Source organism: Rhinolophus ferrumequinum, chromosome 9, assembly GCF_004115265.2.
Source record: "Rhinolophus ferrumequinum isolate MPI-CBG mRhiFer1 chromosome 9, mRhiFer1_v1.p, whole genome shotgun sequence".
NCBI lineage: Eukaryota > Metazoa > Chordata > Mammalia > Chiroptera > Rhinolophidae > Rhinolophus > Rhinolophus ferrumequinum.
In genome coordinates, this window is record NC_046292.1 from 40,596,576 (window position 1) to 40,608,951 (window position 12,376).

Below are 12,376 nucleotides of genomic sequence, written 5' to 3' on the forward strand. Positions count from 1 at the left end.
CTATTTTACAAATCAAAACCTAATACGGAATGCCCTGCAAAGCCCTGGGAGGCTCGACATGGCAGCTGGTGCTGAAAGGCCTGTAGTTAGAGGTGGCTGAAGCTTCTGGGCGGCCTCTCTCTTTGAACTCCATGGTAATGTGGGTCTAAGTTTGTCCCTGAGGGCTTCCCATCAGCAGTTAGGGTAGTTCAACCTTCTTTCAAACAGAGCCACAGAGACTGAGAGATAAACAGACACCATCTAATTCCACTCTTTCATTTGACAGATGGGGAAAGAGGGGTCTAGAGAAAAGCGGCAATAACCCTGTAAAACAGACATGATTGTCTCCACTTTACAGGTGAGTACACTGAGGCTTGAAAGCTAAGTAACCCCCTCTTGGTTCCATAGCTATTAACTGGCATGGCCAGAATCATCCAGGTCTGTCTGACTCTAAAGACAAAAGCTGTTAACGCGACACCCAACCAGTTCGAATGTGATTCTCTCCAAGGCTCCAGGGAAGCTGGGATCGCAGCCCGTGTTAACAAAAGCACCCAACTCCAGCCCTTCCTGAAGCCTAACATGAAAGAGTGGGGAGAGGGTCTAAGGGCTTCTCTGACTGGCTGCAGGATTTCCCACCATATCTGACAGGCAGCAAACTTAACTATAGAAAACATTGCAAAATGGACATTCAAGGGGCTGACATTTCCATGTAATATCACAAAAAAACAGCCCTGGCAAAGAGCACTGTCCTTACTTTTTGGCTCTTAGTTTCAGAGGTTGTTTTAGGGCAAGACAATGTTAGAGGTGAAAAGCCCTGTGTTCGTATGTTGTATATGTGAGTTGTGCATGTTGAATGTATGGATGTTTGTGAGGGTTCCTACGAGTGTAGGGTGTGTGCATGAGTGAGTGTGTATCCTAATGTGCTCAAGAGATGAAGGATTAAGAAGGCTCTTCTTTCTCCCTGTCTCTTCCTTTCCTCTCTCCCTCCTTTTTCTTCTTTCCAGGAATACAAAGGCACTGCAATTTTTCCTCCCTCAGAGAGATGCAAATAAACATTCAATCAAAATCTGCTCTGCATCCATGACTCCTGCAGAGACTTGCTGTAATCATAGCTGGTAAGGAGGTAATTCAGTGGGGGTGGAGCAGTGGGGGGGGCGGGCACGGTGAGGGGACCATCTCGCCCCTTAAAGCAGATCTGAAGAAAGGCAGCTCGCCTTCAGGTGAAATTGAAATCAGGGCCAAGGGCTTATATTCCTTAAGTTTATTCTGCAGGTTTGTTTTGTTTTCGTAGTGCCGTATAATGAAAAGAACATAAAATGATGCTGGAGTTAGAAAGACCAGCTTTCAGATACCCTTTCTGCCTCTTACTGGATGTAGACCTTTTACTGCAGACCTTCTTAGGTTTCGGTTGGTTGGTCTATTTTAAACGGAAAGCAGGGTAATCACAAGGTATCTCATTGGGTTACTGAGAGAATCGAATATTACAGTGTGAGCTCCACACGGCGCCTGGCACACAGAAGGCACCAGAAACCTGTCAGCACCTTTACCTCTGGGGCAGCTGTGGAGCACACAGTGCATAGCGTAGGTTTCAAAATTATCCAGTGTTTTTCTCTTGGAAGAAAATGAAGGAATACAGAAAACTGAGCACATATGTACTCCTTTAAGCACCTTTACAAAACAGTGAGATTACATTTGTAAAATTGCTTCCAGGCCTGGGTAAAATATAGAAATGGAACAGGAAACTAAACTGAATATCTTTGCTAAATTATCCTTTCTAAGAGCGAAGCAAACACAAAAACAAGAAAATCAAGAATGAAGGGAAGTGCTATTCACGAATAAATAAAATCCACATTGAATGTTTCTACAGGTTGGGGCCCACCTTTTAGTTCTGCGTCCTAGGTAACGGGAAGCCCAGAGGCCTCCAAACTTGGAAAGGATTGGGGTGGGGGGGAAGAAACAAGACAAAACAACTTAAAAGTTTTTCCAATTCCTAATCATGTTTCTTAAATAAGTCAACATCAAAACGTCCTTTTTCCAAACAGCTGATGCTCCTCTGAGCTATGTCTGACCTCTCGGTGCCTTCTCTCTCTGTCCCCCCATCAAAGCAGTCGAAAGCAGGAAGTGCCTTGGCACACCAACCCCATTCAAGGCAAGAGGAAAGGCAGGGGGACCATATTTAATTGGCAAAGAGAAACAGATCAGCCGCTCTCTGTGCAGCAGCTGGCAGGGAACGGGACATCACCTGCACTGTCCCAGCATCTCCAGGAAGTCAGAGCAGACATGGCCATGGGAAGGGCAACATGGGGATTCAGATCGTGGCTCCACTACCAGTTGAAGGACCTCCAACATGCTGCGTAGCCTCTCTGGGCCTTGGTCTCTGCATCCAAGCAATGGGGATGAGGATTTTGATACTTCCCTGTTATTACAAGGTCACGTGTGCTCATGGATGCAAACATAAAATCATTCTATGTAATCAGATGATGATGAGTTTTCAAGCCCTTCCATCAATCGACTACAGAGGACCAGCATGGGGAACATTGCAAAAAACTTGACCAGAAGCCTTAAATTTGAGCAACAGTCCTGGTATCTATGTAAATTCTGGCAGTTCACTTGCATTCTCTTGAGCCTTACTAAGTAATCCTTTCCCACAATAGAAATAATATTACTTATGACATAAGGTTCCTGTAAGGATCAACTGAGTTTAATGGATTTTCAGAAAACAGTCCTTGTTCCCATAAAATGTTATACGAAGTGTCTTTTTCACTTTATAATTTCAAAATGGGTACACAATGCTCACCAAGCAACTACAGTAATTATTTTTATTTGAAAAATAAGAAAATTCTGGAGACTAAAACAACTTCTGCTGAGGCAGTGGCGGAGCTCAGAATAGAACTCAAATTTTCTAGCTAAGCCCTTTTTCAAAGATTTCATAGTACACCTGTCCCAAACCACCCTGGGGGCTTTATGCACAGAAGGGATTTAAGCTGGGGCTGGACTCCATTGGAATAAGAGGGCGGGTACTTACCACCAAATACAGCATAGTGTACATGGAGAAGGAGGCGTGGCCAGAGAAGAAGGATTTCCTGCAAGAGTAAGAAAGGGCCATGAAAGGGCCATATTCACATCCCTGCTACACAATTGTCTGCCTGCCTTCCCTCCCTAGACTGACCTAGAGAATAGCAACGTCTTGTTTTTACATCCCTGGTGGTGCTTTAGACAGACTGCCTGTAACCTATCAGGCACTATCAAGAACACATGAACAAGCAAACGAATGAATGAATGCATGAACGGACATACCAATGCTATATCATAATTGTTTACATACATGTCTATCGCAATCGTGTGACTTCCTCAAGCATAAGGACTATGCCATAGCGACCCATCTAATCCAGAACACAGCACAGGGCCTGGCGCCTAGTAGGTGCTTAGTAAGTGCTCACTGAACTGTCTGTCTCAAAGGGGTGCACAGTGGCCCTGGGAGGAGGTGTCTCACCTGGCTTCCTGGACTTTGCTGTCATCACCTCTGCATTTATAGTTCTGAACGTAGCCCTCAGAGCAGTTGATCAGGTTGAAATCAGGATTGCAGACGCTCAAGAAATGAGGACGCAGGCGTCCAATGGAGACTTTAGCAATGTCTGTGAAGGACTGGCTGATGGCACAGCCAAAGAGGAAGCAACCCACTTGCTTATAGAGGGCTGCCACGTAGGGATTCTGAATCGTTGACCGGGACTTCTCCTTCAGGTAATAGATCCGGTAGAATTCCCCTGTGATGATCTGAAAGGAAACCAATTGGGGAATTAGGCAGTATCAAGACCCATCATCAAAACTGATGCTGTAAAGTATATTTAATGACAAAAGAGAATGTTCCGTATACAACTGTAAGTTATAATCTAGAAAATCCCAATTTTCTATTTATTAAGTACACAGACACACATATGTTTGGGAGGAAAGATCAAAGTGCTAACTTGGTCATTAGTTGCTTTTTTCAAAAAAGTCCTACATAGCTATCTAATGCCTTTGTAACAAGAAAAACATAAAACCAAACATATTTATATATAAACATACACGTATTTTTTAATGTAAGAAAGAGACAAATAAGAATCTAGCTATAGAAAACAAATTAGATGAAAAATCAAGACAGGGTTAACGGTGGCCAGGACATCAGAGGAGCTGAGGAATCTGGGATTTGGAGTAAAGAATCACTAACAATCTAACTCTACAAAGGGCATGAGCCTTGTGCCAACATCGAGCCACAGTGAGGGTTTCTATAGGGAAGGGTGACTATCCCAAGACCAAGTCCTGGGTTTGAATCTAGGCTCTGCCACCTACCTGGTGTCCTCCAGCAATAACTTAACCTCTCCAGGCTTAAGTTTCCTTCTCCATGAAAGGAGGCTACATACCTTTGCAGAGTTGTTGCCTTAAATATGATAACATGGATGGGAAATGAGCTGGGTCATAGAAAGTGATTTTTCATCTCCTGTTTCAGAAGTATGGTTTGATGAAAAGCACACTGAACTACACACCAAGGCACGGTTAGTACAATGCCCTTCAGAGTTGGTGAATTTCCTCAAGTCTGCCTGCATTGTTCCTTCAATTCTGAAGGAGGGCAAGTGAGTCTTGATTTTTATACCCTTCTTCCATCCCACTGTATCTACTCCTTGACACTGAGGGGACATTTATCACCACTAAAAAAAATAATAATAATAAAAGAGAGCTATCAATTATTGAACACCTACTGCATACCAGGCATTGCTTTTATATACTTCCTTTGTGAAATCCTCACAAAAACCATGACAGATATTGTTGAGGCTGGAGGGTGGGGGAACTTCTCCTGAGGGGGGAAGCACTTCAACTGAAACGGCCTGGTTTTATGTCAAGGATGGCAGGCCAGTCCATACCCTGCAAGACAAATGCCTATGATGCCTTCGCAGCAGAGGACCAATTCTGCTTTGGTGATGCACAACCGCACAGCCTGCTGCCTTTGTCTTAACTCCACAGCGCAGCCATGACCACTTCCTCCTGCTTGCACCACAGTCCAGGGACGCCAATGTTCAACTCATCACTCACCACAAAGTCCCTTTCACACTTCCTCACAGGGCGGGATGATGAGCCACACTTGCCATTTCAGGGAGCAGAGAGCAAGTTCACAACCACAAGGGAAGCAATCGACTGACATATCCGGGCCCTCCTTTTCTAAGTCTCCTGCGATTCTTCACTGCGAGGGAAGGCGGCAAGGCATGGGGTCTGGATCCAAGCCCTTAGGGGCTCCAAAGTCTGGGGATAGGATGGCCGTGTAGGAGGGAAATGCCAGCTGGGCCCCGAGGCCAGCAGGTACAGGAGTGAGAACAGCTACTTCTGCTAACATTTATACAGTGATTCTGTGTTTATAAAAGCTTGCTACTTCTAAGTGCTACACTTTGGTTTCCCAGGTCACATTGCGTATGATTCTCTATTAGAGAGAGAAAGAGCCAAGTCCTGACTTAGCTATTCCCTGGTTGAGCAGAACTATTACCTGATCCCACGGAGGTGCTCAGAGACTATTAGTTGAATGAATGAATTAATGAAAGGGAGCAGGACAGTAGTTCTCACAGCTGCCTTATGGCAAAATTAGGAATATCCTCTAAACATTACGAAGAGACCTTTGATAACACGTTGCAAAGATTAAAATCTGAGAAGCACAGCAAGTCAGAAATGAAAGGGTCCATTATATACAGAACAAACTGAGGTCCAAATTAACTCACATCTAAAGATTAGACCCAGGTGTTCCAACTCCCCACCCAGCATTCTTTCCTACCATTCATTCTAATTCCCCTTTTGAACCTGTTTACACTTTTACCCTATGTAACCTTCCAGGCTAACAAGTTCCAGATGTTTATTACCACCACCATGTTCTCTCTTATTTTTTATTTATAAGTCATACTCACATGATTTTAGGTGCAGGGGGAAAAAAACTCCACTAAACTCGGAGTCAAGGGGCCAGGGTTCGAAGGTACTCATTGAATGAATATGGGATAAGTTAGGGTCTCCATTTGCAAAACGAGGGCGCTCAACTCCGTGATTTACTACCTCATAATTGCAACGGCATTTATTCTCAACTCTCCTGTGCTACACCTCCACCACTAGCCCCCGACCCTGTAAAGGTAACAAGCAGGAGCAGAGGAAGGGTGCTTCCCCGGAGATAACATAGGCAAAGAGCGGAACGGGGGCCGCATGCACAACCCCCACCCTTGGACTGCTCCTGAGTTCCTCAAACCATACCACGGCCACAGATTAAGAAATTTTATAAATTGGCTCCGCTTGAGCGTGATTTCCTGTTTAACGCTGTGAAAGAACACGCAAGTTTCCACTACAAATTAGCATCTCTTACATGAATCTACTGATTAATCTCAAGTGAGTCATCTCTCTGCTTCAGTCAGCATAGAGAGAAAGGGTTTGATTACAACTCAAGGGTTCCTTTCACCTCTAACATCCCTTCATCCTAAAACTTCGGCTTTCCATGCCACAGTCTTGCAAACAATAAACTTCTAATTAAAATGCTTCCTTGTCTCTCATGGGAAGGTAAAGAGGTCACAAGAACATTTGAGGGCATCTCAAATCCTCATAACAATGCTAATCAAAGCAGCAATTGTTCACCTTTCTTTTGCACTTTATAGTTTCACTTAATCTTCAACTGTGAAGATATACCCATTCTACAGATGGCGATCCCAAGGCTCTGAGAGACAGCAACTTATTTGAAGGATTTGAGGCTAGTTACAGAGTAGAACCCAGCTATTCTGACTCTCAAGTTCAAAGACCCAGACCCATGCCAGACTACAGTGAGATAATTTTATTATGTCTATTGTTATTAAAAACAGTTTCCACTATAGTATAGCAATTGTATATTTTCAAGGACTGGGCCAGGCTGAAGTCATTTAGCAGACGCAGGACTCCAGGACCACATGGCTTCTGGGCCAGCCTGACAGATCTTGGAGTTAATGAGCAACAAATTATGTATTTTCTCTATCCCCTTGTACAGAAGGGTCGGGGAGTCGACAACACAGCCATAAATCATCATTATGAACCAGCCGGACTTGGCTTCTTGTAATCCTAACCTTTAAAAGACCATTTAATGAAATTCGGGCTGTGAATGACGGCCTGCATACCTCACCTCTGCAGAAGAGGCGAAGGCTTAAATTGTTCTCTGACACATTACACACCTAACTCTGGAGTCCCAGATTTACTGCTTTCGGACTTTATTCATTACTCACAATGTTTTTATTCCTGGGTAATAAAATAAGCTCTTCCCTCCCCCTCCCTCTCTTCTACAAAGGCTCTGTCCCCACCCCCAGACTCCTGCCCCTGGAGCCCTCATTTCTGCTTCAGTCAGCAAGATGGTGATATGTAAATTTCACTGCTGAGAAAAATGCCTTCAATGTTGATCCCTTTCTGAAACTGCAAGCAACAGATTCTGGGGGGTGGGAGTGGGGGGGAGGGGCATGGCAGGCTGCCAGGTGAGCAGAGAACTCTCCCCTACCTGCCTTTTAAAGCACTTGGCACAGAATCTGGAAACTAATAAACTGGGAAAGCATTGCAATTAAGCTATGAGGGGACAGAAAGGGATCAGTCCTTGCCTGAGAACGGCTGCAGTTTTGGGGGAGGTTGTCTCAAACTCTAAGACAGCCAACCCTCCCTGTCTTTTCTGGTGAAAAAGAGCTCAACTGCCCACAGATTCACAAATATTGAACTGTTCTGGAGAGGAAATCTGGAGAAATATTGGGATAGACTTTTTGGAAAGGAGAGCTTAGGGTGGTAAAAGAAGTACTGACTTTGGAGCCAGAAAATCTTTGGTCTGAATCCCATCTCTTACCTTAGGCAAGTGACTTCACCTCTCTGGGTTTAGGTCTCCTCATCTATAAAAGACGACTGATAATATCTACCTGGCAGGATTGCTAGGGGATTCAAGAAAGTGGTATGTCAGATGCCCAGGACCTAACAGAGGAGCCCTCCAAAAGCTAATTTTTTTCTTCCATTGGTGAAGGGGAAACAAAAAAATTAACAAATACTTGTAGAAAATATCTTTTGCAAGATACCCCCAAGAGCTCCTTGGAAGAGAACTTCCAAGTTCAAGTTTGGAAGTACTACCCCCTCCAGGGTAGAACCAGAAAACGTGTGTATGGATGACATTGGCTTTGACCTTTTAATCTAGTATGTCTTTTTCAGGGGAACAAAGTGGAAGGGAAATCTAAACCAATGCAGAAAGAGAAATTCTACTGTATCGTTGGTGTTATTTTTGAACATTCCACTCTATTTTTAAATTATCTGAAGAAAAGTAAGATTTTTGCACGTAGTATCTCAACAATCTCTCCTTTTAAAGACCAGGAACTCATCTTCTTCCTCTGCTGAGTTTGAAGGACCAGCTTCCCTATACTCTGATCTGCTTGAATAATAATATTTGCATAGCACTTTACAGCTTTCAAAGCCTTCTCACATCTACTGTGTTATTTGCTTGTCACCAACAGGCTATGAATTACTAAGTTATTATCGACACTTTATAAGTGAGTAAGGTGAAGGCCAGAGAGGTCAGTGAATCACCCGAGGTCAGACATAAGGCAATGGCAGGACTGTCACTGTAGCCTGGACCTCTTCATTCTGGTTCTTGTGCTCTAACAGCATCAAGCTGGCTTTCTCTCAGAAGTCCTAGTAGGCAGCAGCATCTGCGTCTCCAGTGAGATGGACAGTTACAGAGCACCTGGTAAGGTCACGTAATCTTGTCAGACACCTGCCCATCTAAGTCCCTTCCAGCCACAGAGCACCAAGTTATTCTTTCACATCTCAGTTTATGGGGATTAATGAACTTCTTTCAATCCAGAAGAGTTTCACTCAACAAACATTTGAGGATTGAGAATAATGAAGGAAGAAATCGTTCTTCTCAGTCCCAAGGGAAAGGAAACATGTAAAGTTATCTAGGTCCTGCTTCTAAGGATAGAGACACAAGTGAACCTATATTTTCTCTGAAGCTTAACGCTCCATCTACTGCAATAAAATGCAGTACATTTAGTGATTACAAATCATCGATGAAAAATTTAAGTTTTGATTCTTCTCTCACTTGGTTGTCTTCAGTCTCGTAGCAAGACATCAGTGCCTAACAGACTGTAAAAGGCAATGAGGATATAGATCTGTCCAAGGCCACCAATGGAGTTTCTGGGTAAGTCAAAACTCCAATATCTAGAATATGGACAGCAAAAAGGCCACACAGAGGCCACAGAAGCTATTCATGGTTGAAATGAGCAGCAGCTGTCCTATGCCCACCAACTTGATAAAGAAGACATTCTCTTCCCAAAACTCAGGGACTCAAACCCATAGCTCTCCTAGATGACCACCTTAGCCTGTCCATGAAAGAGTCTCTCGGCTCTTCTTTCTGCAGCATTGCCTACGACCCATCTCTTACTCCTTTTGACATTGAATTTCCTAAGCTTCCTTAATATAGCACCATGGTGCTTTTCTTCCTATTCTCGAACACCTTTCTTCTTCCAGTGGCTCCACTTCTGGGTTCTACCAGATAAAGGTGGGTCTTGCCTAGGGTTGTAGTCTTGCCTGTCTGCTGTGATCTCAGCTGCTTCAATAGTTTCAATTATTACGTCTGTGAAGATGACCTCCAAAAGGGTATCTCTTGCTCTCTCTAGGCTCAGCTTATATCTTACCCCTATCAGCCCTATTCCAATCTTCAGTCATATCTCCCAACTGATTATCAAATCGATGTTATTAGCATGTCAACCTAACCATTCCACTCAGTCCAACTTCTGCCCCAAACCTCACTTTTCTTGACTCCATTTCTGCTCAAGGTACCACCAAACATACAACTTCAAAGACATGAAATTGTAGACTCCTCCCTCTCCCTTATCCTACTGTCAGCAAATTCTCTTCATCCTACTTTTGCAAGGAATCTCACATAGCCATCTTTTCTTCCCTCTTTTCTCCTTGCACTGCTGTCACTGTGGTTCAGGCCTCATCTGTACCTTGGTTAGAAAATTGACCAAGCTAGCTTCAAATACTTTCATCCAACTCGAGCCAATTAATTGGAGGAATTCCCAGCACTCAAGGAATTTCACAATATTGCTATATAATCCGTCCCTACCTTATCTTTGTCTATTACCTTATTCTCTACTCCCCCAGCCGAGATCCAAAAACACTATTGTTCAGGCTCTACTATTGTTGAAGCAATCTCCTCTGCCTGAAATGTCAGGGTCTCTGATGAAAGTCCTAAATCATCTTTCAAAGTAGAGTTCAACTGCCAACTAGTGAACTAGGTTAAAGTTTTGGCTCTTTTACTTGTGGGTCTTGCATAACTGAGCTTGAGAACTCTGTTTCCTTCTGTATATAAAGGAGGATGTTGACAGTACCAACAGCTCAAGGGTTGTTGTGATAATTAAATGGGTAAAAGTGCTCAATGAATGGTGATGATGATGAAGTCTTCGCCAAATGAAAATAACCTTCAATGATCTTCCTCTGAACTCCTATAGCACTGGATTCTTATTCTCCGACCAATTCTTTAGTTTCCTCAAGGGTCTCTAATAGTGTAGTCAGTCTACTACATGACCTGCTTCCCCATCAGACCATAAGCTCCAAGGGCATTATCTATGTCTTACAGCTTCTAGGCCAAGGTGCCTATCACATGCCTGCTTGTTCTAGGGGAGCTCTCACCCTGCATCGACTTACAGAGCAGGTTATCACCTTCGGCACAAACCACTTCATACAAAACCCTGTGACACACCATCGATCTTCCGTGGTCACCTGCCCAGTGGTCTAGATGGTTTTCCTTCCTTCATACACTGAGCTCCAAGCCCGGGAACTAAAAGCTTTGATAGGTCACTACATGAAGAGCAGTCTGCACAGCACGTAGCACAGAGTGCGCCTTCAGTTCAAACACTGGGCTGTGAAGCCAGACAGACCTGGGTTTTAAGTCCTGCTCCGCCACCCACCAAGCAGAGAAACCTCACACGGGTCACGTCACCCTCGTAAGCCTCCCTCATTGTAAATGGAGTAAATAATACCTATCTCACGTAGCTGTTGAAGAGGATTTCAGATAAGGCATTTTGGTTTCCGGCCCATTAGGTAGCTCACAAATGTTATCCGACTCTCTACCCCATCCTCTAACACTCACTGACTCACACCAACAGATTTTTTTCAGCCTCCTAAGCACTATCACTTAAAATGGAGAATATCGTCACCTTCATATTAGATACATTTTTCAAAGTCATTAACCCCTCAGAGCTCTACGAAACTTAGGGTAACTTAGGAAGAATTGCCGCAGCTCTCACTTCTTCCAGGGCATGAGTGGAGGTGGGAAAGGGAACAGACTACAATAAATCTTTATCTCAATGCCTGTGTTTGTTAAATTGCAAATAGATGCCCCCTCCCACCATGCCTCCAGGGATAAGAAGGTCTCAGAAGAACTCTCTAGCCATCCGATCAGGGGATGACACAGTTGGAGGATTAATGTGGCCCCACTCTCTGTTGGTGGTCTTGGTAATTGCACAGATGTAGTGGACTGTAAACTGGGGGTAGGGGTCTCCCACTAAGGCACCACTGGGCCAGCGTGACTTCACTTTTTTCAGAGTTGAAAACTTGACTAACCTTTAATGAGGAGGCAATCTTGGGGAACCTTGTTTTCTTGGCAGTGCTTTCTCAGATAAAGGCAGATGGGGGGTGGGGAGGAAGTAATGAAGTCCAGATGTAGGCAAACTGAAGCCTGATCCTGAATAAACAAATCTTGGAGGTATCAAGCTCTTCTTCTTGTCTCTCCAGCAAGCAATTTTCATGTGGTACAGAGCACATTCCAGTGGGCGTCGTGGACCACATTTAAAAGTTTAGGGAAGCAAATTGGACACTTTTCCCTGCTCCATACATCCTCTGACATCTTTTGGCCTAATAATGCTTTTGATTTTATGCTCAAAACGGATGGCCTCCTCTGTGATTTTTACAAATATATATTGAGCACCAAAGACTATGCCTCGCACGATGTCTAGCAATACAAAATCAAATTAGACCGGTCCCTACCCTGAGGCAGCTAACAGGGTAAGCAGGAAGTAGACAAGCAAACAGACATGACACTTCAGCACAGTAACTGCAAAGATAGAGGTGGGTCCAGGGATCTCTGAGACCTTTGGAAGGTGGGGGAGGAGGGAGCCAAGGAACGCTTGCTGAAGAAGGAGATGTCTGCTTGTTTATGTAGTACCTACCATGTGCAAGAGGAAAAGGCCTGGTCTCCGCCTTCCAGGCACCTATTATCTCGCTGGGAAGACACGAGCGGACACAAATCACATTACAAGGCAATGTGTATTGAGGTGTTATTTGTCTGCTTGAGATGGGACAGCTTCTGGCAGTTTAGTGATGAGAACCAACACGCAGCTGTTTGGAC

General features: G+C 44.1%; 1 protein-coding gene across 1 annotated transcript in view; it reads right to left on the reverse strand.

Moving 5' to 3' along the window:
* PLPP3 (phospholipid phosphatase 3) overlaps window positions 1–12,376 on the reverse strand; it is an 81,981-nt gene that overhangs the window by 23,146 nt on the left and 46,459 nt on the right. The window contains 2 exon segments of the mRNA XM_033114303.1: window positions 3,005–3,062; window positions 3,473–3,753. Of these exon segments, the coding sequence (XP_032970194.1) occupies window positions 3,005–3,062; window positions 3,473–3,753 (339 nt within the window).